Source organism: Macrotis lagotis, chromosome 1 (genome assembly GCF_037893015.1).
Source record: "Macrotis lagotis isolate mMagLag1 chromosome 1, bilby.v1.9.chrom.fasta, whole genome shotgun sequence".
Lineage (NCBI taxonomy): Eukaryota > Metazoa > Chordata > Mammalia > Peramelemorphia > Peramelidae > Macrotis > Macrotis lagotis.
In genome coordinates this window covers 276,161,585-276,187,244 of record NC_133658.1, presented here as the reverse complement: position 1 = coordinate 276,187,244, position 25,660 = coordinate 276,161,585, and the positions used below count along the sequence as shown (strand labels likewise).

The 25,660-nt window shown below is 40.2% G+C and overlaps 1 protein-coding gene across 1 annotated transcript in view; it reads left to right on the top strand.

Moving 5' to 3' along the window:
* CACNA1B (calcium voltage-gated channel subunit alpha1 B) overlaps positions 1–25,660 on the top strand; it is a 249,476-nt gene that overhangs the window by 155,062 nt on the left and 68,754 nt on the right. The window contains exons 22-29 of the mRNA XM_074210540.1: positions 2,050–2,179; positions 3,364–3,423; positions 4,430–4,536; positions 15,417–15,510; positions 17,476–17,636; positions 20,349–20,486; positions 22,817–23,018; positions 24,589–24,753. Coding sequence (XP_074066641.1) covers positions 2,050–2,179; positions 3,364–3,423; positions 4,430–4,536; positions 15,417–15,510; positions 17,476–17,636; positions 20,349–20,486; positions 22,817–23,018; positions 24,589–24,753 — 1,057 coding nt within the window. The remainder of the gene's footprint in view (positions 1–2,049; positions 2,180–3,363; positions 3,424–4,429; positions 4,537–15,416; positions 15,511–17,475; positions 17,637–20,348; positions 20,487–22,816; positions 23,019–24,588; positions 24,754–25,660) is intronic.

Sequence of the window (25,660 nt, the reverse complement as noted above, 5' to 3'; positions counted from 1 at the left end):
TCCAGGGCTGGTGCTTTATCCACTGTGCCACCTAGCCACCCTGGTCTTACCTACTTTCACAGATAACTTCAGCTACCAGCAAAACTCCAGAACTCTGAGTCATTCTTAACTCCTCTCTCCCTCGTATCTAACCAGTCTCTAAAGCCCAATAATTCTCTCCCTTTTTGGTCTCTTTCCCCACCCTCCTCCTTTCCCAGGACCTCACTTTGGAATGTACTTCTGTCTGAAGACTGTATGATCTTGGCCTGTACTTGTGTCCAAAGTCTGTACATATATACCTGTATCTGTGCACCAGAGTACCCTCTGTCCTATACCAAGTTTTTGTTTTGTATCTATTGTCACATGTTTGTACCCATTTTGTTGGGTTTTTTGTTAGTCATATCTGACTCTTCATGACCCTGTGGACCATACTGTCTATTAGGTTTTCTTGGCAAAGACACCAGAGTGGTTTGCCATTCTTCTCTAGTGAATTAAGGCAAATAGAGCTTAAATAACTTGGCTAAAGTCACACAACTAGTTAGTGTCTGAGCCCAGATTTGAATTCAGGTCTTCCTAACTCTAGGCCCAGTACTCTATCCAATGTGCCACCTAGTTATGTCTGCAGGCTATATCTAATAACACATACCTATATGTGCAGAACTGAAGCATGGACATACCCATGTCTTCAGCCTATACATATCATCACATGCACATCTGTGGTCTGCACATGCTGTCACATAGATATATCTTGGGCTTGTATAAACTTATAAACACATGGCTTCAGGAAAATTTCTGAGTCAGAGTCATGGGGCATCTACCCAAGTTCTTTCTATGACGTGGGCAAAGAATTTTGTTCTAGGAGAGTGGTATTTTTGTCTATGACATTATTCTCATACTGTAGGTGAAACTCTTAAAACTCTCTTTGTGTCTCCTAATTAGCCATTTGGGGGTGTCTCCTCCAAGACCTTATATGAACCTCACTGAAATCAATTTGTGTTTTTATCTCTTATCAACTCTGGAGGGCACTGAAATTCTTATTTATCACTTGCTGTGAAAAGTAGCATTTTGATTTTTCCAGATATTACCTCCTTCAAACTTCACAGGATATCTGTGAGTCTAATTCTGCCCCTTCCCTATGGTCTGAGATTGCTTCTACCTTCTCCATTTGGAGAAGCTCTGCTCTCTGTTTTCTGTCCCAAACTGGAGATTGAATCTTTTAGACTTCAACCTAGAATATAAGATAATAAACATGGAAGACAGAGTTTGTAGGATTGAGGTGATAGCACTGACTTTGGAATGGTCCTGCATGACAAATATAAACAAATTGGAAGCTGTGTTTTATTTTTAAAAATGAATTTTCTTAGCACAGTCACACAGTCTTTTCTGAATACATCTGTTCATTCTCAACCTCAAAATGAATCTTTCCTTTTAACAAAAAAATGGGTAAACAAAAATTGCTTATAGTATATGTGACATTCTATATCTACAATCTTTCCTTCTGCCAAGGGATAAAGAATGTTGAATTATCTGTTCTTCAGGACCATTATTATTTGTTTGGAAATTTTATTTTAGGTTTAGGAAATTTTTATTTAACTTTCATGGGTAAAATAGGAATTATGTAGGGAGGTGGGGGGATGAGGAGAAAAGAAGAGAGCAGAAGGGAAAGGGAGAGGGAAAGGGAGGGAGGGAGGGAGGGAGAGAGGGAGAGAGAGAGAGAGAGAGAGAGAGAGAGAGAGAGAGAGAGAGAGAGAGAGAGAATGAATGAATGTCATGGGAAGGTAGCATTTTTTTTCCTTAGGGTGAATGGCTTTTCATCCATCCTGATTATACTCCATTCTCACTCTCCTTCACCCATGGGTATCTACAACTCTTTCCTCTCCTCCCGTGCCAAATACCAGGCACCTCAGATCATCTGATCATCCATTTTGGGGGATCACTCATGCAGCTGTTTAGTCCCACTTAGCTTTGATCTCTGTAGCAGCCTCTGACAGTCCCAGACTAGGGTAAGAGGTGTTCCAGGGATGATTCTGTGGACATTTCTTTGCTCATTTCTTTGCCTTTTCCCTGCAGGCTTCGGCGTGCTTGTCACTACATAGTGAATATGCGTTACTTTGAAATGGTCATCCTTGGGGTCATTGCCCTCAGCAGCATTGCTCTGGCTGCTGAGGATCCAGTACTGGCTGACTCTCCCAGGAACAATGTGAGTGACTACTGGTAGAATGTCTGCACCCCCTCTCCTCCTTCCAGCTGGCCTGGGGTACGCCCTGACAAAAAAATGGAGAAGCAAGAGGAGGGCTTGTCCTAGGGCTAGTGGCTGGACAGAGGTGGGGTCAGAAAAATGAACCTTAGGTCTAGACCTGAAAGAGACCTTTGAGGTTATCTAGTTCAAACCCATTTTTCAGATGAACAAACTAAGGCCCAAAGGTGATAGTTCCTGAGACTCTAAATTCAACATTCTTTCCATTATACCAGATAGGAAGAGTGATTGACCCAAAGTCAAACAATAAGGTAGAAGGTAGAGGAAGTAGTTAACTCATCTTTGCTTTTATGTTTCCCTTGAGGTTGAGTAGTTGTTCTCAGGTAAAGAGCCCACTCACATTCTGGTAGGGATTCTCAGCTGGAAGGACCCCTCCCTTTTCCAGATTATATTTTAGGAAGCTCAACTGCCAAACATGAATGTTCAAAGTAAGTAGAATCAAGAAAAGCAACCTCAGCAGATGCTTCTTTGGTATTTTAGAGAGTAGTGTCAAACTCAGATAGAAATGAGCACCAATGAAGATCCATGTAGGCATGTAGTGACATTAAAAATCATGTGTTGACATTATCTCCATTTTATTATATATTTATTTTGTTAAGTTATTTCTCAATTATATTTTAATCTGGCTCATGTTGTACTCTGGAGTCACTTTGATATCACTGCTCTAGAGATACAAAGTACATTTTATGTGCCATTCTCATCTGATCCCTTTGAAGCAGTAATATTGGGATTTTATTTTTTTATTTTTGTTTTTTTTTAGTAAGGAAATGGGGCTAAGTGGCTTGCCCAAGGCCACACAGCTAGGTAATTATTAAGTGTCTGAGGCTGGATTTGAACCCAGGTACTCCTGACTCCAGGGCCGGTGCTCTATCCACTGTGCCACCTAGCTGCCCCCAATATTGGGATTTTAAATCCCATTTTTCTGCTAAAGAAATTGAGGCTCAAAGAGGTTAAGGAAATTACCCAAGTTCACATAACATATGATAGAATTAGGACTAGGATCCAAGTCTCCTCATGGGTTCTTTCCAATAAAATCACTTGTGTCTCTAAATAATGGAATGGAAACTGTGGAAATCATCTGACCTGCCATGTGCTCAGTCTCTGAAAATTCCCTTATTGTGCCTTAGGTTCTCAAGTATATGGATTACATTTTCACTGGGGTCTTCACCTTCGAGATGGTAATTAAGGTAAGATCCAAGATCCAGCACCATCTAGGATCACTCAGCTACTCAACAAGGTTTGAACATCATAGGCCAAGCATGAATTGGAGGTGTTGGGATCTTATGCTCATAGAGGATAAGGACAAATTTCCTTAGTTAATAAAGGCTGGGTCTCTGAGGACTAGCATTGTGAACTCTGGCTAGATGAACTCTGAGGCTCTTTCAACCCTGGGAGTAATTGGTATGCACGTTGTGTGTCCCAATATGCCCAACATAACTTTGTAGTGGGGAGGAAATAGAGGACTGTGTCTGTACATTGTTATGTTTGTTTGGGCCCCTGGTTTGCATGTAAATGCATGTATGTATGTTCTCAGGGAGTCCCTAGGGGAGGAATCATGCTTCCCAAGTAGTCCCAAGGTTTTCAGTCTTCCTCCTACCCATGTGAGAGAAAGAGTCGAATAAAATAGAGAGACTTATAAGGGGCTCTGGGGATGTGGGGAGTCCTTGAGTATAGTCCATATGGGATATTCATTTATGAAAAGTGGTGCTTATTGATCCACATAATTTTAATTCTGAAGTCCTATGGAGTGAGAACTCTTATTATGGGGAGATCAGGCCTGAACTGGGTTAGGCTGGTTTTGTAGCCTTTGAAAGAGAGAGAGAGAGAGAGAGAGAGAGAGAGAGAGAGTAACTGGGTAGTTCATGAATGAATGAAAAAAATCATCAAGTGCTTATTCTATGCTAAGCACAAATCTAAGTGCTAGCTATACAAGTCCTAAAACAAAAAAAAAGTTCTGGTCCTCATGGATTTTACCTTCTAAAAGAAAGAGAAAAACATGTAAGAGAGTGACAGCAGAGGAAAAAAATCTGTTTGGAAAATTATAGGGATGGTGAGTGAAACCTCAGGAAAGTGGACTATTACACCTTTTTCTAGGATGTATGACAGCTTTACAAATCCCATGGTTTGTAAAGACAGGCAGGACTTGCCTCCTTTGCCTCACACTAATGCTAATGGTCTATGTTTCTCTTGGAGATGATTGACCTGGGACTGCTGCTTCATCCTGGCTCTTATTTCCGTGACCTGTGGAACATTCTGGACTTCATTGTGGTCAGTGGGGCCCTGGTGGCTTTTGCCTTCTCGTAAGTCACTTTTCTCCTCTGTCCCCAGTTCCCCAGAGTCAAGGGCAAAGTGAGCAGGATGGGGAAGGGGGGAATTGGTCTCTGAACTCTGTGAAGGAAGAGGACATGAAGGAATAAGGGTTAGATCTAAACATATCTGACAGATTGAATTTCCAGTCTGAGCCTTCCTTGCTGGGGGAAGGGACCCTAGGACTGAGTCTGAGAACAAAGGGGCCATTTGCCTCTGGGGTAATAGATCCTCATTTTGGGAAGTGTGCTTAGTGCTGGAGAGAAGAAGGAATCCAGATGGACAGAAGTGACTTGTCCAGGGTCATTCAAGTATCTGAGGTTGAATCTGAACTAAGGTCTTTCTACCTCCATACTCAGTGTTCTCTATCTACTGTGCCATCTGGCTGCCTTCATTTTATAGAAGAGGAAACTAAGGCTATCTAGAGAGATTAAGTGACTCAATATCACACAGCCAGTAAATGAAGTGAGATTTAAATTCAGATCCTCTGGTCCCAAAGCCATTGTACTTCCTCAATTATTCTCTCACCATTTAGGTGCAGAGACACATTTGAGTCACTTTGAAACAGCCTAAGACTCCACCTGTGTCTCAAACACCTGATATTTTACCCAAAGTCAGATGTATTCTGTCTGCTCAAGTTAGTGCCTGTCCATTCTCCATGGGATGATTTGTCTTTCTCATAGGAGTTTTCTTTATGTTTTGGGCCCTTCTTGTCTTTGAGGGCCCACTTTCCTGCCCTAGGAGACAAATATCTTTCCTGTTAGGTGGGGAAGTCACTCATTTTATGTCCAGGAAAAGATTCTGATATATGCACTACATACTTGAGACTAATTTTCTTAGTGTACTACTTTGCAAATGTCACTCTCCTCCTCATATGCCCTCAGTGGCTCTCTGCTGCCTCTCAAATTATGTCCAAATGCTTTGGCCTGAAATTCGGGACCCTCCACACACTGACCCTGGTTGATACTACATGCTGACCAGAGTGGGTGTGTCACTGGCTTTCTTGCTTTCCTGCTTTCACTCACACTGTTCCCCAGCTCTAGAATTCTCCTCCTTGTTGTAATCCTATTCAGTCTGATGTATTGGGTGGAACTTTGGATTTGACTTTAGGAAGATCTGGTTTCAAGTCCTGCCTTAGACACTTACAAACTGTGTAACCCTGGACAAGTCAATTAATTTCCCTCTGCCTCAGTTACCTCATCTGTAAAATAAGGGAGTTGGTTTTGCTGCCCTCTCTCATCCCTTCCAGCTCTAATTTTTTTTTAATCCTGTATTCTATGGGTCAAGGCATAATTCACATGCTACCTCCTCCATGAAGTCTTCCCAGACCCCACCCCTCTGGAAAGGCTTTTTTCTCTTATGTGCTCCTAGAGCACTTTGTATCTCTCTCATGGCTGTTTTCATGTCCTACTTTTTTTTTATTTTTTTTTGCCGTTCTATGAGTAAGTCCCTATCTTGTTTCCTCTGCTAGACTGTAAGCTTCCTGAGGACAGGGAAGGGTGATGTCCTATGTCTCTGGCAGCCTTGCAGGACAGGGCCTTGCACACAGTAGGAATTTCATGAATGTTTATTGAATTGAATGGAATTTTAATTGAATGATCATTCTGGTCCTAGAGCTTATTTCTGTAGTCAGTGGTCAGATTCCAACAAGAAATTCAATTCAGTTTAATTAAACAGATAATTATGAAGTGCCTACTATGTTCAGGGCACTTTGTTCTGGGCTAAGGATACAAAGATGACAAACAACACAGTCCCTAGCCTCAGGAAATTTATTGTCTGCTAGAGGGAATAGAGCCACAAATAAAAAAGCAGAATGGGATAGGGTCAAAGGAGAATCAGATCAATGAATATAGAAAAATGTGCCTATGATTTTGTGTGTGTGTGTGTATGTGTGTGTGTTTGTGTGTGTGTGTGTGTGTGCACTCATGTGACCCTGGGAGCTTCTGAAAAGACTGAGTTGGGTTTTGAAAGGTAGAAATGGAAAGAAATACAGAGAAGAATTTTAACTATGGGAAAATGAGGTTGGACAGTACATTTCAGATATACTCAGAGGCAAGAAAAATGTTGCAAGCAGCTACTATTCCAGTTTGGCTGAAATATAGATACTAAGATGGATATTAGTGTGATATAAGACTTGAAAGAAAAGTTGTAGACAGATTATGGAGGTTCTTAAACACCAGGTCTTAAATGTCTCTTACTTTAATGAGCAATAGAAAGCCAGAGAAGGTTTTGGGAGCAGGAAGTGACTGTACATTAGGAAGATTGTTCTGGCAGGATATGTTGCCAGGTATATTAGAGAGAGGATTGCTTGGAGACAGGAAAACCAGATAGGAGGCTATTATATTATAATCTTATCTAGAGAAGGTGAGGACCTGAACTAAGTGGTGGCTTTTCTAGCAGAAAGGAAAAGAAAGATATGGTATATAGTATGGAAGTAGAATCAAAAGAACTTAGTAATCAATTGACTTTGGGAGAAGAAGGAGAGAAACAAGTAGTTAAAGGTGCCATCTTTAACTAGGTGACTGGGAAAATGTTGGTGCCATTCACAATGGTGAAGGCAGAGAAAGAGTTAAGATTTAGAAGGTTCATAGACTACAGATTTCACAGATAAGGATACTGAAATCCAGGGAGGTTAGGTGATTTACCCAAGGCCACAAGTAATAAGCATTAGAGATGGGATTTGAACTAAGGTCCTCTAACTTTAGTTTTGGCCACATTGAATTTGAGACACCAAATGATGTCCTGTAGTCAACCAGAGATGCCGAGCACATTGGCAAGAAGAGGTTCATCCCCATGAGTCACCCTGGGAGCTCTTTTGAGCTTTCTTGAGACAAGGGCCCTAAGTCCTGTCTTTTCTTTTTTACTCTTCTGTGTCTATCAAAGCCCATGTCTTGCTGGGAATGAGGCTTCCACTGTCTCTGCCCCCTACAGTTTATTTTGTACAGCAGCATGGAACCTGCTCTTCTTCCCATCCCAGGGTCTAGGGCTCGTCAAGGATAACAACAACAACTTCACCAAAACCCCAGGAAAAGCCTTTGTTTTTCAGAATCAATCAAAAAGCTAATTTAGATTCAAGTATAGGTCACTGGCTAAGATTTGTTTAGTTTAGAGAAATTTGCATTCTTCTTTTCCTGCAAAAGATTAAATTGGCTCCTCTAAGACATCTGTATATACTATCATTTTGTGTATGTACCACCCGCCCATATTTGTGTCTCTATGTGAATGCGTGTCCCCATAGCTATCTCTGGGTGTATTTCCCACCCAGAGATGCTCCCCAGATGCCTGTGTGCTCAGATGAAGCCCTGTTGTTGTTCAGTCTTTTTTAGTCCTGTCCAATTCTTTGTGATCCTATGTGGGATTTTCTCAGTACAGATATTGGAACGGTTTGCCATTTCCTTCTCCAGTTCATTTTACAGATGGGAAACTGAGGCAAATAAGGTGAATTGCTTTGCCCAGGGTTGCACAGCTAGAAAGTGTCTGAGGCTGGAGCTGAACTCAGGAAGATGAATCTTCTTGACTCTGGTACTATGGTGCCGCCTAGCTGCCATAGATGAAGCCTCCAGTTCAATTTAATTCGGCAACCATCTATTAAGCACCTACTAGGTTCTAGATATTATGCCAGCTCCTGGAGATACCAGGAAAAAAAAAATGGAAAGATCTTTGACTTTGATGGGTTTATAATATATATATTTTCAATTCAGAGGACAAAAACTAGACCTGTGATTTCATTGAAATAGGAGATAAGATCCAGCCTTAGACACTTAATAATTATCTAGCTGTGTGACAGTGGGCAAGTCACTTAACTCCATCACCTTGCAAAAACTAAAAACAAAACAAAAAAAAAGAAATGGGAGATAAGAAAGTTCTCTCTACCAATGTGGCACTTTCTCTGAAATGTGTTGGCATATCAAGTTACCTACATCACTGAGGGCCACAATCCAGTATATGTCAGAGGGTGACCTTCAAACCTAGATTTTTTTTCACTCCAATTATACCCTACTGCTTATGTTTAAAAAAAAGGCCAAAGTAGTTTTAGATGGTAGGGTGAGGGGAGAATGGAACATCAATGCCAGGAGGAATTGGGAAAAACCTTGTGTGGGAGATAGCACTTGAGCTGATCTTGAAGAAAGCTATGAATCCAAAATGCAGAGAAGTAAGGAAGTACAGCAGCCTGGCTGGAGGGGGGAGGGGGGGCATGCTGTGACAGTGGGATGTTGGGGAAGGAAGAGACAGTTTGTACAAAAACCTAGAGGTGAAAGATGGCAAATCACACATAGGGATGATCCAGGAGGCCAATTTGACTGACAAATGGGAATTTGTTGGGGGTCTAAGGTAAAATCAGTATGGAAAATTAGGCTAGGGCTTTTTTTGAAGCTAACATTGGGAAGCCCTTTTAGAGTATTAGTCAACAGAATGATTTGTACTATATGGGACAACCAAAGAAATGCATGAAAGCCTATCTTTCTCTAAGGCCTTTTGTGGAGAGATGAGTTTCTGGTTGCCTCCTTAGATCACAGTCTCTTTTCTGAAAACAAAGCAAGGACAATCTATAATAAGACACTTTTCACCTCTTTCCTAATTTCTTAGGGACTGGGGAAGTAACAGTATACTGACCAGAACTTCAGAGGCTGGCAAGCAAGCACTGTCGGAAATCAGTTTATTTCAGATTTGTGAATATAAAGATTGTCTCCACTGTGGCACAATCCCATGGAGTCACTGAAAAAGTTCCTTAAACTAGTTATTTGGGGTAGGTAGCCTTGGAGTGGGCAAACTTTGGAAAATGAATTATTAACAATATTTGGAGCATCTCCAATGTATGTATGGTTTATTTTGGAATTATAAAATACTACTATACTAATAATTATATTGTTATAAACCATAAAAATAGGAATTAGAATTAAAAATTGGATGAGATAAAAATGAAATCTTGTTTTATCTTAGAATCCATAGGAGCCACAGAGTTTTTGAGTAGGGGAGGGACATGATCAGACTTATACTTTAGGAAAGTCACTTTGGCATCTTGGTGGAGGATGGATTAGCAGGGAAAGAGATTTGAAGCAGGGTGATGGATCAATCAGGAGGCTATAGTAATAGGCCTAGAGGGAGAAGATGAGATTCTGAACCATTTGCAATTATGTAAGTGGACAGAAGAGGATAGATATGAAAGATGCTGTGGATGCAGAAATGCAAGATTTGGTAATTGATTGGCTATATGGAGTAAGAGGGAGTCAACTCCAGTTAGGAATTGAGGATGACAAGATTGCAAACCTCAGTGATTGGAATGAAAATGATATTTTTAATATAAATAGGAAAATTTGGAGGTAGGGTGGAAAATAATGCACTGAGATCTGTAAAGCAGATATCCATGTCTGTTCATCCTGTACAATTAACTTTGTCCTATCCAAAAAAACCTGATAAAGTGGTGGTATGAGCAGGGTTGAGGAGGTTTACTTCATTGGCTACTACCCTGGAATGTAGAATTTGCTTTCTGAGGAATATCTGGAACAGCCAAGAGATGTCCAAGGGGCAGGATGTGGTGACCCTGGGCACCTAGAGGTAGGTAGAATTTTGTATGCATAATTGTTGGTGAAGTTGCTCATGGCTGCAAGAGGAGGTGGAGTGTAGGAGTGCTGGGTGTGATGATGGATGAAGGGGTTGGTGTGGTCATCTTGAAGCCTAGTGATTGGATGCTGCAGGGAGGATGGAATTCATACTCCCATCACTTGGGGGGTCAGGGCCCTCATTTGAGAGACCTAGCTTAGATTTCAAAGCCTAGTTAATCACTTTTTGTTTGTTATTTTGGTGGTATTTAGACACAACAAAAGCAACTGCAAAACTCTGTGTTTGGAAAGAAAGAGATTCATGGGAGCAATGCTTTGCTGATTTCCCCAAACCAGAGCTGGGTAATTTCTACCTCTGTTAGATTTCTGTTTCCCTTGCCCTTGAGAGATGCTGGGAAAAGATACAGCTGAATGTGCTGTTTAAGGTTTCCATTTTTTATTTTTTTTGTGAACTGGGTTAGGGGAGGGGATCTGTAAAGTGTGTGTGTGTGTGTGTGTGTGTGTGTGTGTGTGTGCGCACGTGTGTCTGTGTGTGTAGAGAGAGCATTTACATGCACAGATGACTTCATTTGTTGATTTCTCTCTGTGTCACTGACTCTTCATTCTTTCTTTGTCTTCCTGTTGCTGGACTCTGTAGGAGCTTTATGGGGTAATGCACTCTTGCTGTCTCTCGTGCCCTACTAATAATGCCTGTGCACTATTCCACACCCTTAAACCACATCCCAGACAACATGGCTATAATCCATGTTATACTCATTCCATTGGCTTTGGAATCAGTTGAATTCCACTGCTCATCATGTTTAGGCAATCTCCTTCCATCCAGTTGTCATCTGCCTAGTAACATCAGCATGCTCCTCAGAACCCATGTCTATCTTACAGTTTCTAACTGTGTTCCCACATAATACTCTGGTCAGCAGCAACCTTACCTCAAGACTTAGAGATAAGACATGCCTATGATTCACATACCTGGAGTCAGGAGAATCCCAGAACTTATAGCCATTTGGCAGGAGAATCCCTGTATTTGCAGCCTTAAAGAAAGAAGAATCCTACAATTCTCAGTTCATAGGCTGGTAGAGCAGTTCCAGTCCAAATAATATAGCTTCCTAATCATTTTTTTGCTTTAGTTTCTTATGACAAAGGGTACCTGGGGATTGAATTTTGATATTATCCTTTACCTGTAGAATGTAAGCTTACTTAGAGGCTAAAATGTTCCTGAGTCAGCAGTCAAAAAAATATAACTACTTAACAGTGAATTCCAGCAGTTACAGGTGTAGAACTTGGGACCTTAATCTATAACACAGGTTACAAATGAGGTGTCTGAATCCCCAACATTCTTCCAAGAAACATGGGAACAGGAGAAAACCACAGGTACCAGCATGAATCAGGGCTTTTCCCTGTGCCCACCTACAGATAGAGGTGGGCACAGTTGGTTCCTGAGAGCATAATGTTGCTCCCTCTAAATAGCTCCTCTTGCTTCAACACAATAATTATCAGAAAAAGAAAGAATAGAATGCCCTTGAGTTGAGGATTTTTCAGGAAGAGGAATGATTTTTAGCAACTTTTTCCCATTTTATTCTCAAGATCCTGGACCTGGGTCCAGTTAGGAGATAAGAATCTTAGAATTCCAAAGTTAGAAGGGATGTTCAAAATCATCTAATATAGGAGCTCTTAACTGTTTTTGTGGCCTGGACCCCTTTGACAGCCTGATGAGTTCTATAGATCCATTCTTAGAATAATACTTTTAAATGCATAAAATAAGGTTCACAGGATTATAAAGGAAATCAATCACACTGGAATATGATTATCAAAATATTTTTTAAAACAAGTTAGTGGGCCCCAGATTATGAGACCCTGACTAGTGCCTGAAAATTCCCCTTGAGAGTGTCCCTAAGAATTGGTCATTTAGCCTTCAGTTGAAAACTTTAAGGGAAGACAGGTCCACTACCTCCCAAGGCATCTCATTCTATCTTTGAACATCTTTAAGTTAGTATTTTTTCTTTTTAAAAAACAGAATTAAGTTTAACTCTTTCTCTCTATTATTTATGGTCATCTAGGAAAAGTAGAATGTATCCAATCTCCCTTCCACATGATTTTCTTTCAAATATTTGAAAACACTTATCACATTGCCCTTTTGCTCACTCCCTAACCCCTGCAAGATTTCTCTCCCCAATATAAATATCCCTAGGTCCGTTAGTTCATCATTTAAGGAATGGTCTCCATTTTTCTTTCCATCTTTTTTGTCTTTCTCTGGATTCACAGCAGTGACCTTTCTAAAATGTTATACCTAAAACTAAAAGCTGCACAAGTGTGATCTGATTAATACACAGTACAATGGGACTATCTATCACTTACCTTAGACTGGACATTATATTTTAAAATATTATAAGTACTATAAATTTTTTTTGGCTCACTAAAATGTCTGAGTCTGTTTCACATGAACAGTGATCCAGCCATCTTTATATTCTTCATTTTACAAAATTGTAAAGTTGATTTTTTTAACCCAGGTATAAAATTTTTCCTTATCAAATTTAATCTTATTGAATTTGGCCCATGGTGCTGGCCAGCTGAGATCTTTTGGGATTTTGACTGTCATAGAATGTCTTAGCTATTATTTCTACCTTCATGACAGATTTGAGAAGTGTACTTTCAATGTGTTAAAGCCATTGATAAAAATGTTGAACAGCTGAGGGCCAAGGACATGTCCCTGGAGCATTCTGCCAGATAATTCCCTCCAAGTTGACACAGAGCCATTAATAACTACTCTTTAGGTCCTGTCATTCAACTTGTCTGAATTGACCTACCTGCACAGCCATTTAACCTGCATCTTTCTATTTTATTCACAAGCACAGAATAAGAGATTTTATCACCTGCTTTGCTGAAAACTAGGAAAACCATGTCTTCAATATTTCTCCAGTCTAATGGTTTAGTTAATCTATTGAAGGGTACGTGGTTACTTTGGCAGGACCACTTGTTGATGAAACCATATGTATTCTTGCTGATTACCATTTTACAAGCTATTCCTTTAATCATATGTTCAGTAATTTTTTCCAGAAATCAAAAGTCAAATTCACTGGCCTATAATTTATACCTTCTTTTCTTTTTCTTTTCCTTTTTTAAAAAAATGGATTGCTATTTATTTGCCTTTTGTCAGTTTTTTGTGGTGCCTTTCTCATTCTTCATGATTTTTCATAGAATCACTAATAGTGGCTTAGCAACTACATCTTTCAGTTCTTTCAATATCCTAGGATGTAATTTTTCTGTGCCTAGTGATTGAAACTAACAATCTGCTCTCTTACCAACACTTCATTGATAATGAATTCTCCCTAACCACTAATGATTTTTATTCTGTCTTTCTCAATCTAAAGATCATTCTTCATGAAAGGGAAAACAGAAGCTAGATAAGAATTAAATAGTACTGCCTTCTTCCTGTTGTCTGCTGCCATTTTCCCCATCTACTATGAAGCACTGGTCTTCTCCTTGGTTTGATCTTACTCCCCTTGTAAATTATTTCTTATGAACTGCTGGCTCTCTTTATTGATATTCTTCAACAAGAGCTCCACAAGGGCTTAGGTTCACTGAATATCTCTGACTTTCTCTCAAACCCAAGGGAGCTTTCTTTCCTTCTTGGCATTCATTAGTGATCCTTATTCCACTTTGAGTTCCAGAAAATGGACAACAGACCCTTGAAGACCCCTTTGCTGGTCTGAGGACCCAGCTTGGCCCTAGATCTCCTCCTGATTCTTATGGTGCTTCCAGATAGACTTTCTGGCCACTTATACCTTATAATTCTGGGTCATTAGGTTTATCTACTGGCCACATTTATTCAGGTTTTCTGTCTTCTGAACATGTGAAAACTAATTTTACTTTATGGGTCTGTGTTTTCTGAGAACAAAACTACTCCACCTCCCATGCTAAATATCATTTGTGATCACAGAGGTAGTATTTGAACTCAGATCTTCCTAACTCCCAAGGTCAGCATTCTATCCATTGGATCACCTAGCTGTCTCTGCCTCTTTAGAGGCTAAACTCAAAGTCTAAAGAGGATCAAACCTATTACCTGAATCTTGGGAGCAACTAGTAGAGAGTTTTAACTAACCAGCTACCCCAGGGGCCCTACCTGTCTCATGAGTCTCTCTTTGGAAAGTGACCTAACAGCTATTTTTATTTTCCCTTCCCCAGAGGTAGGCCTTCAACAGGTTCATCAGCTAGGGCTAGTGTGGACAAGAGCAGAACTTTGTCCATCCTCCTCTTCTTTTCCCTCTCCTTTCCTCTGTATTTTCTTCCCTTTCCTTTTCTTTTGCTTCCTTCCTTTCTCCTTTCCCTTCTTTCCTCTTGTCCCTTCTCCTCCATTCTCCAGCCTCTTCTTCCTTCTATTCCTTTTCTCTTTCTACTCTTCCTTTTCAACATTTTTTATTCCTCTTTCCTCTCTCTTTCTGTTTCCATTCCTTTGCCTCCCTCCCTGTCCTGGAGTATAAATCGAGGATCCTGGGAAGTCTTGGGGCTAGCTTTCCCAGAGATCCAGGATGCCAAATCTCATAGCAGGGAAAATCCCCACATTCATTTCTATGGGTTCTGACATCATCTGCACTTAGTATTGAGCTCCTGTGTGTGGTCTGTACCTTTCCCCTCCAAATACCCCCAACCAGGATAGCATCTGCATGCACTGAATGGGAAATACTATTTCATCCATGTAACAGTTTCCTTGTTACATGGCTTAGCATGTCTGATCACAGGAAGCTGATCAGGTTGAGGAGTTGCTCCCCTTCCATGAAGATGGAAACATTAGTCTGCCTAAACCAAAGTTTGCTGCTTCTCTGTCCCCATGAGACTCAGAGCTGTTTTGCTTTAAAACTCAGTTTCTTCCTTGGTAAAGGAGATATCCAAACAGACTTGCTCTCAAGGAGGAATGCCTTTGTCCTCCTCCTCCTCCACCACCTCCTCCTCCTCCTCCTTCTCATCCTTTTCCTCCCTCAGATATGAAGTTTGCTTTATACTATATAATCAGGCACTTCTTTCTACCTGCTCTCAGCTGTTTGTGAGAAATTTCCAGGGAAGAGAAGAGATGCTGACATGTTCATGGGCTACAGTAAAGGGACAAAGTTTGGGCAGTTAATGTTTCTGGGATTGAAATTCAGCCTCTCAACCCTGCATAACAATGGACCCAGGACTTTGGTATGCAGAATGAGTCCTGTCCACAGCCTGCAGTGGTGTACTTGGGTACAATAGGGTGGGGAAGGGGGTTCTTGAGAGCCAAACGCAAGCCAAATTCTTCCCTCCCTGTTTTTTTTTCTCTGTGGCTTTTCCCTTTCTAGAGGAAAAGGGAAAGACATCAGCACGATCAAGTCACTGCGAGTACTCCGAGTCCTGAGACCTCTGAAGACCATCAAACGCTTGCCAAAACTAAAGGTTGGAGCCTGAAGGAATTAGGGTCCTAAAGGGATGGATCTTGGATGGGGGACTGATTGCTTTGGTCTCTTGTTTTTTGCCTAGTGTGAAAGAAGGGAGGGAGAGGTACTGATTTTTGAGACAAAGGTGCAGGGGAAAGTTTGACTTATTTTGATCACTTCTAGAAAGAAGGAGATGGCCTAGAGAGGCTAGAACTACAGGAGGAAGGGTCTCATGTTTGTCCAAAATATCTAGACAAAATTGAATTCTTTGTATTATTCTATCCCCTACTAGCTCCAACTCTTCCTCTGGACATGTCACAAACATGTAGAAAAGTGACTGATCCCATTCAATGTCCTTCAACACTGAGCCCAAGGAGCTCAGAGCACCACTCAATGAGAAGATAAAGGAAGAGGGAGGAACCACTTCTTCCTTTTTCCACTGCAAGGCCTGTACCTAAGGGCTCAATTGGAAGGTTTTCTGCCTCAAATGAGTCCTTCATAGGCCAGACTTTCTTGGTTAGACATTGTTTAATAGCAATTTACCTGGATCCTAGACCCACTCTCAGTCACCTCCACACAATTGAAATTTTCTTCTTTTTAATGTCCAACTAGGCTCAATGAAGAGATGAGAATTGATACTATCAAAACCATCCAGCAATCACTTGTTTGGCTAGGAGTTAGAACATAGGATCTTTTGGGATACTGACCATTTGTGATAATAATTCTCATTTATACAGCACTTTAAGGCTTAAAAATTTCTATCCTTGTAACAACTCTGTGAGGATCGATAGTCTAAGTATTATCCCCATTTTACAGTTCAGAAAACTGAGGGCTAGAGACATGAAGGGACTTTACCAGGGTCACACAGTTATTAATGATTAGAATCACGATTTGAATCCAAGTTTTCTGACTTGAAGATCAGTGCTCTTTGCAAACCAAGTTTTCTCTATTCTAGAACACAAGGAATAGGTCATCTATACTCTATATTCCATATCTTCTTTATATTCTTAATAGGTTGAATTTTCAGGAAAATTTCTCTCTCAACATTGTGCATGCCATTTGTGTGATTGTGCTAAGTGACCCCTGAGTCTCTGAGGAGGACCCAGCCCATGGAGCTTTGCCTAAGAGCTTGAGTAAGAGATGTTCTTTGGCAAGTTGAGGTCCCATCTTCCCCAAAGACCTTGATGACATTTTTCACATCCACCCTCAAAGAAGTATTTCTCATTTGATCAGAAAATAGATCTACTAGAGAAAGTATTAGAGAAAGGCAGGCACCCTTGCAGAAGATCAAAGGGACTTTGAAGAATTCAAAGGGACTTTAAGACATCATCTAGAAACCCTTTCACTTAACATACAAAGCAGGCAAGGCCCAGACAGTGAAGTGATTTGGCTGAAGTCAAATGGATAATAAATGACAGAAGTAAGATTTGGCCTCGGCTTTTTTCTCCTGTCCCACATCATCTTTTTTATGAGGCAGGCACTCAATTTCTCAGTGTATCCAGCCAGCAGGTGATCAATATTAAAGGGAAGTTCTACCTAGACTGGTGGAAACAAGACATGGATGTTGTCCTCTAGAAACTCCCAGTTTAAGATGCTTCTGTTTTATTTCCATTCTCAGAATATCAGGTAGATGGGAGCATCGCTGAGCTCAGCCTCAGCTTATTAGCAATTGGCAAACCTGAAGCATCCTTCTCTTCCTCTGCCCCACAAATACCCGAAGTGAACAGGACCCCCAGCTTAGTGGTGGCTTTGGTTTTTTTCTCTTTCTCTTCCTCTTTGTCTTTCCACCATCCCTCATTTGCCCACAATTCTTTCCATAGGCTGAGCTTGTCCTCTTGCCTATACAAGCCCTTCTTCATTACTGTCACAGATGTAGGCCATCTGTCCCATACCCTAATTCTCACATTCCTTCCTCCAGAGGTCCTGGAGGAACCCTCCTCCCATACTCCCAGCTCTGCCTTCTCTCATGCTTCTCTCTCCACAGGCTGTGTTTGACTGTGTGGTAAATTCTCTGAAGAATGTCCTCAATATCCTCATTGTCTACATGCTCTTCATGTTCATCTTTGCCGTCATTGCTGTGCAGCTCTTCAAAGGAAAATTCTTCTATTGCACGGATGAATCCAAAGAGCTGCAGAGGGATTGCAGGTAAACTGAGTCACAGCCAGGATTGCCATGACAGCCATGACACTAAGTCCTCCATAGGTCAGAGACCTCAAAGATAACCTCAGCCCAATATCTTGAGTGCACAGTTTCCCTGTTAGAAGCTCTAAAGGGCAGCCAAGGATTGGCAAATGTGCTTTAAATTTTGGAGAAGCCTTCTCAGCTTTAAAGACTAGCTGTAGATGAGACAGTGTTGTTGTTCAGACATTTTCAGATGTGTCCAACTTTTTCTGAACCAGAAAATCTCTGTCCATGGGACTCTCTTGGTAAAGATATTAGAGTGGTTTACCATTGCCTTCTTCAATGGCAAACAGAGGGTAAATGATTTCCCCAGGCTCACACAGCTAGGACGTTTCTGAGGCTTGATTTTAACTCAGATGTTCCTACTTTTAAGTCCAATGCTTTATCCACTGTACCACATAACTACCCCATAGATAAGCCAGTAAACACTTACCAACCAGTAAACTCAACATAGCAACATTGCCTTAGCAACAACTTATATCTCTGTATTACTTTAAGATTTGCAATGTGCCAGAATTCCTCATGTCATGGTGGTCCTCTGAAGCTCATTATCATTATCATCATCATCATAGCTAACATTTATTATACACTTTGCAAAGTTTTTTACATTTATTATTTCATTTTATCCTCACAATAACTCTGCTGAGGTAGGAGCTATAATTATCCTCATTTTACAGATGAAGAGAATGAAGCAGATGAAAATTAAATGACTTGCCCAAGGTCACACAACAACCAAGTATCTTAAACTTTATACTCAAATCTATCTGAAACCAAGCCCAGTGTTTTATCCATTATACCACCTAACAACCTAGATGATAGTGCAACTCTTATTGTCTCTATTTCATAGATGAAGAAACTGACAGTCAAAGAAATGAAATGACTTACTCAAGTCCTCTCCATGACCAAACGTTTCAGCTTCTTTCTATACCCCACGTAGACCTTTTCAAAAATTATTAACCAGACCAAATCAACACTTCTTAGAAACCAAACATAGTAACATTACTTAGGAATAATCAGTAACCAAACATGGTAATGCTGCATAGGAACAGACAGTAAAATTGGCTCCTGTATGGAGTCATTTGACTTGTTGATTTAATAGAAATGGCAGAGTGGGGGATGGCAATTACCTATAAGAAATTAGCATGCATATAACTCTAGAAAGAAGTTAAAATAAAAAGACCCAGGTGAGACCTATCCAAGTAAGCTCAGTCCTTCCATGATGACTCCAATCCTGAAACATGCCCTTTATTCTCAGAAGATTTCTGTCGCCTCTGGGACAATTGAGTACATGCTGCTCAGTGAGTCAAATTCAAGTGACCAGAACCACTCTCTCTCTCTCTATCATAATGATGAACTGATGAGAGAGAGAGAGAGAGAGAGAGAGAGAGAGAGAGAGAGAGAGAGTGTGTGTGTGTGTGTGTGTGTGTGTGAGAGAGAGAGAGAGAGAGAGAGAGAGAGAGAGAGAGAGAGGGAGGAGGAGGAGGAAAAAGGAGGAGAGGGAGAGAGAAGAGAGAGAAAGGAAGACATTTTTCTCTCTGAGGTGATTGGGTTATACTTGTTTCTGAGTTAAAAAGAAATCTTTGTGTTTAATCCACAAATCATGATGTGTTGACTGTACAGAGTCCTCTGCTATATTCTGAAGGAGATAAAAAGTTTAGATGAAGCATATATAGTTCCTGTCCTTATGGTTCTTAGAGCTTAATAGAAGAGAAAACCATAAGGACAGACAACTTGAAGTGCTTTCAGTTCCCTCCCTTACTTGGGAACGAAGTATAGGAAGTATTGGGTAAGTAGCTATTCTTTTCCCCCTGTAAATATGCCCTAGAAAATTTATCTTGGAAGACAGTTTGGAGGCAGGAAGGAGATGGAAATTATCAAAGTAGGTGTTAGGAAAGAGCACCCCAAGACTGTGAGAAAAAGAGGGAGACTGGTGATGAGATGTTGGGTTTAGGTTAGAAAGTAGTGAAAAATGAAAACTATGGTGCCAAAGGCAGAGATCTCCAGAATTAGTTTGAAGCTGCTAAAATGTTTCAAGAAACTAAATCATCTAGACCGAATGGCTGGGCTTAAATACTTTACAATGGCCATTTATTTGTATAGAGACTTTATTTGAAAGAGGTCATTATTTTTGCTAGACCCCACTCTCTTTAGATCATATAAACTTTTCGTATAAACTTTTACTAAAGCTTTTCAAGGAGAACAGTTTATAAGTAGCAATGAGCATAGTTTGGGGAATGAGTGAGAGATTAACCCCATTTAGGAGAGATCAAACATCTGTTTGAATTTCTAGGTCTTGTTGCTCCAAATGGAGATGGGCAACTGGTTGGCTAATTCCACTGTCAACTATTTGGACCAACTTTCTTGGATTTGGCTTTTGAATCAGTATTTTAAGCAGGGGGAAAAGTCAACACTTGACTCAAAGAATCATAGAGCTGGAACGGACTTTAGAGACCTGTTTAGAGACCTTTGTTTTACAAATGAGGAAAGTGGGTCTCAGAATGACTTGTCCGAAGTCATACATGTAGAAGCAGGTTTTGAACTCAGGTCCTCCTGAGTTATTAACAAAGGGATTTTGTCTCTTTCTTCTCTCCCTGACTCTGATACATGCTTTCTGTAGGGAAAGAATATATCCTCAACATAACTTTCTTCCTAATCTAACTTGTGCTCCATTTTCAGGGGTCAGTATTTGGATTATGAAAAGGATGAAGTGGAAGCTCAACCCAGACAATGGAAGAAATATGACTTTCACTATGACAATGTGCTCTGGGCTTTGCTGACTCTTTTCACCGTGTCTACAGGAGAAGGGTGGCCGACGTGAGTTGTCGCAAGATTCTGTGTGGTTGGGAAAGGGAGGAGATAAATAATAATGTTGGGGGCTATTGAGAACAAGGAAATTGCCATGGAGAGAGTCAAGACAGCTGCTCTGGAAAGGATCATAAATTTAGAATTAGAAAGGATTAGAGAAGCCCAACTCTCTCATTTCACAGATGAGCAAAACAGTGACACAAAAGGTTGAAATGACTTACCAAATGTCCCCCAACTGGTAAGTGCCAGGTGTGATTTGAACCTAGGTCTTCTTAACACAATGTACCGTATTCTATCCATTATATTGTTTTGACTTTATTTTTTATTAATTATTTTAATCAAAGACAACAAGAGCTAGCTAGGAAAGATATAATGTGTTTTACTTTGTACTTCTTCTTTTAACATATTTCATTTTTCCCTAATTAAATGTTAAAGCAATTTTTAAAACATTTTTGGGTAAAGTTTGAGTTCAAACTTCTATCCCTTCTTATTTTCCTGAAATGGTAAACAATCTGATATCATCCTGCTATTTTTTAAAAGATTTTAGAGATGAGCATAATAAAAGGGGAAAGGGATGTAAGACACCTTTATACTAATATGCATTTCTGAATATGATTTTAAGAGGTGGAGAGTGTTTAAGTGAATATCCCGCCTAAATAATATAGATTGTATCATTGATTTAAAGCTGGAAGTGATTGTAGAACAGATCTAGTCCAATATTTTCATTTTATTGAGTAAAGTGAGACCCAAAGAGGTTAAGTGACTTCCCCAAAGTCACACAAAATCAGGATGTGAACTCAAGTCCTGGTTTATACCTCTAGCACTTTTTTTTTTATGGTGCACCATATTAAAGAGACAGTCAGTCAAAAAGTATTTCTGAAGTTCTTACATTGTAGCAGGCACTGTACTAAGATGTGTTGCTACAAAAAATCAGATCTCCTTTTTGCCCTCCTAGGAATTGGTTTGTCATGTTTGCCACAACACAGAAGGCCTAAGCCCTAGCTAGGGAGCAGGTCTCCAGCAGAGGCCAACACTAACATATAATAATAACCCTTGTCTGCACACATAGCTACCTTAGGGTAGCTAGGAGCAGTCCCCTGCAGAGTACCTAGCCCTGCTTTTCTTACTCCAGTTTGAAGAGTTTAGGGGCTAAGAGAGAAAAGGTAATGAGGCAAGAAGAAAGATGATGAAGTAAACTGTGGGAGGGAAATAAGTAGGGCTCCTTGTGCTTGCTGGGTCAAGTCATTGAGCCATATCACTATGATGTCATTATGATCTGGTTGTAGAGTGTGTCTATTTAAAAGTAACATAACAGTAATGGTCTTAAAGTTAGGAAGACCTGGGTTTGAATCCTGTCTTGGATGTTTATTAGCTGTATCACTCTGGTGACATCACTTATTTCTCTGAGCTTCAGTTTCCACATCTGAAAATGGAGATAATATTGGGATATTTCTCACAAGTTTGTTGCAAGGATCAGATAAAATCCTGTCTATAAAATCAATAATGAAAAACTTAAAGCACAGTATAAATGTGAACTATTATTATAAATTAGAGAAGGTACAATCATGCTATGAGAGCAAAAATGAAAATTTCCACATCAAGAGAAATAAAGTCTATAAAATGCTTAAAGGGAGCATAGATAATAAACTAATATTAATATTAAACACTTATATGTCAACTGGCATAACATCTATATTCATAAAAGAAAAAACTTATTTCTCAGCACTACATGATATCTTTACAAAATAGTAAACTAGAATTCCAAAAATTATTGATTTTTAAAATAAATACTAATCATATCTTTTATGACCATAATTAATTATAGGGACCACAAACAAAAACTATAGATCTAAATGAAGACAAAAATAGCATTTTGAATTAGTGGGTCAAAGAATACAATCTAGAAAAAAAAGAATAACCGTGAAAAAATTACAGTAATAAGACTATATTCCAAAATTTGGGGGATTCTACAAAAACAGTCCTCAAAGTGAAAACATCATATCTTTTAGGACATGTGTCAATAAAAGAGCACAGAATTAATTAACTGAATATGTAATTTTAAAAATTAGAGAGTAAACTCCAAATCATCATAGGGTGAAATTTTGAAAATTCCAGAAGAGATGACGGTAGAATTAATAAACAAAACTAAGATATAGTTCTTTGAAAAGGCTAACACAGAAGAGTCAGTGATAGAGCTAGGAATATAACTCAGCTCTCTGATATCCAGTCCAGTGATCTTTCTACTTCCTCACATTCACTGTGGGTGGGAGTCCTTTCCCAAATCCAGGATCTACCTTGTGTCCCAGAAACTAACTCCCTCTCCCTTTATTTGTTTCCAGGGTTCTGAAACATTCAGTGGATGCAACATATGAGGAGCAGGGTCCAAGCCCTGGCTTCCGTATGGAGCTGTCCATCTTCTACGTGGTCTACTTTGTTGTGTTTCCCTTCTTCTTCGTCAATATCTTTGTGGCATTGATCATCATCACCTTCCAGGAACAGGGAGACAAAGTGATGTCAGAATGCAGCCTGGAGAAGAATGAGGTACCTTGTGAGTCCTGGCCTTCCACAGAGGAACCCATCAGGTGGTGAGGGGAGAGTTCCTGGCTGACATCTGGGGCTGCTGGGGAAGCCTCTCTCCTTCCACCTCAGCAGCACCAGGTTCTTGGTAATGCTGTGTCCATGGGCCTGGGATTATAAGACATCTATGTATCTTGCTCTTTTGTTGATTTGTAAAGAAATTTGATATGACAGAGAAGTCATATGTGACTCTATACTGATTCTTGGGTGGAAAACTTCTTTACCCTCAGAAGCATGACTTTCCATGAGTCTCTGCAAAAAGAGACCTAGATTCAAATGGAAAATTCTTTGTCCATTCATAGTCATGGTCCAGTAGTGGCTGACCCTATGAGGATATGGTCATACCTCTTGACTGAGGACAGGGACTCTCAAATGTGGCACATTACAAAGGGGGTGCTTGGGTGCCAATGGGTTCCTTGCTAGGAGGCAGCCTATTTTTCTGTCTTGAGTATGTCAGGCAGGGGAAAGGAAACTGTATTGCTGAAAGAAGTAATCTTGTTGCTAAAAATCTGATCTTGCTTGAAGGTACTGAGATACAGGAAAATAGTTTTTATTTGAAGGCAGTACCAGGTAGATTCTTCCACCATACCTCTATATTACTATCCCCTCCCCAGTCTAAGTTCAGGATTTGATTGGGATTAGAACTTGGCAGACCAAAGGAAAGCAGACATTTTAATAAGGATCAAAACTGTGACCCATCACCTGAATTTTGAAGTGTTCATGGGTGCTAGATATACCTCTTTTTTTTAGCAGCAAAGGCATCAAGCTCATTTGCCATGCCTTGGGTAGCTTTGGCTAAAGTTATCTTAGTCCTAACCCAGGTGCCCTCAGTCCCCTAGGAAAAGGGATCTTATTGGTCATGGAAAGACTTAATGGTCTCCCTCATTTCTGATTGTCAACTCTATGATACAAACTGACTCAGAAACTTTAGTGGTCCCTGGGACTTATCCACAGCCTGACAGTTATCCAATTTGAGACCCTATTGGTTCCAACTTATGTTTTATGGACAACCCTGGGCATTTCTTATGTGATACAGGGACATAGAGCAGGCACTGTCACCATTGGAATAGCAATATGACAAAGAAAGAACATTGGTTTCAAAGTCAGAGTATGAGTTCAAATTCCTGCTTTTCTATTACTTGGAGAAGATCACATATTGGACAAATCATCTCACCCTCTGAGATTCAATGGTCATAATAATAATAGCTCTACTAGCTCTACTATACCTATAACCACATGGAATGGTTATGAGCTTAAAAATAAAATGATAGCAACTGCAAAAATGTACAATTTGTAAACCACATCATTCTAATTACTACAAGGGGACATTGGTCATGAGGAAAAAGACAATAGAGCTCCCTCCTCTAGGAAGTCAGGTCCCTTCAAATCTTGGCTGCCAGCAGTCTTGAGGGGTAAGGGCACCATACATGTTAAGAAAGGTTTTTAGTTCTTTCTGTTCACCTTTTCAGAAGAGATGTGCTTCCCTTTACCGTTGGCTCCTCCAAGCTCACTGTGCTGTCCTCTCTCCCTGCAGAGGGCTTGCATAGACTTTGCCATCAGTGCCAAGCCCCTGACCCGTTACATGCCTCAGAACAAGCAGTCCTTCCAGTACAAGACATGGACGTTTGTGGTGTCCCCGCCCTTTGAGTATTTCATCATGGCCATGATCGCCCTCAACACAGCTGTCTTGATGATGAAGGTGAGTAAGCCCACATTACTCAGGTATCTTGATGCTAGCCCAACACAACAGAGGTAGCTCTCAGAAGTCAAGTGGAAAATAGGAATACCCCTAGGAAAAGTGGTGGTTGTAGAATCTCTGCCTCTGCTGCCATATTAAAAGGAAATTCAATTCTAGTCAATAGATATTTATTGAGTACTTAACTTGTGTGAAATGTATGTAAGGAAAATGAGTATTTGGCCTCAACTGATTCTATGTAGAGGACTCAACCCCTTTGCTATGTTAGTATAGCTTGCTTGCTGAAACAAACTATGGTAGGTATGAAAAAATACTGAATTTGAAGTTAGAACTCCTGAGTTCAAATCCTTATTTTATCCCCAATGATAGATATGGCAGTTTCCCAATCTGTAAAGTAAGAGAATTATATTAGATCAGACGCTGGCAAGCTATGAGCATGGACCTGTTTTTTTATTCAACCTCTGTGCTAAGAATTTTTTTTTCATTTTAAAATAAGTGAGGAGTGACTAGGTGGCACAGTGGATAGAGCACCAGCCCTGGAGTCAGGAGCACCTGAGTTGAAATCCGGCCTCAGACACTTAATTACATAGCTGTGTGGCCTTGGGCAAACCACTTAATCCCATTTCCCTTGTAAAATAATAAAATAAATAAAATAAAATAAGTGAGCTATATTTGGTCCTTGGGCTGTGGTTTTCTGATTCCTAGATTAGATTAGATTAGGTGGTGCTACTGGGTAGTGCAGAGTGCTAGCTCTGGAGTCTGGAATTCATCTTCACATGTTCAAATCCTACCTCATACACTTAACTACTTGGGCAATCACTTAACCCTTTGTTTTCCCCATCTGTAAAATGAACTGGAGAAGGAAATAAAAAACTTCTCTAGTATTTTTGACAAAAAAGCCCCTAATGAG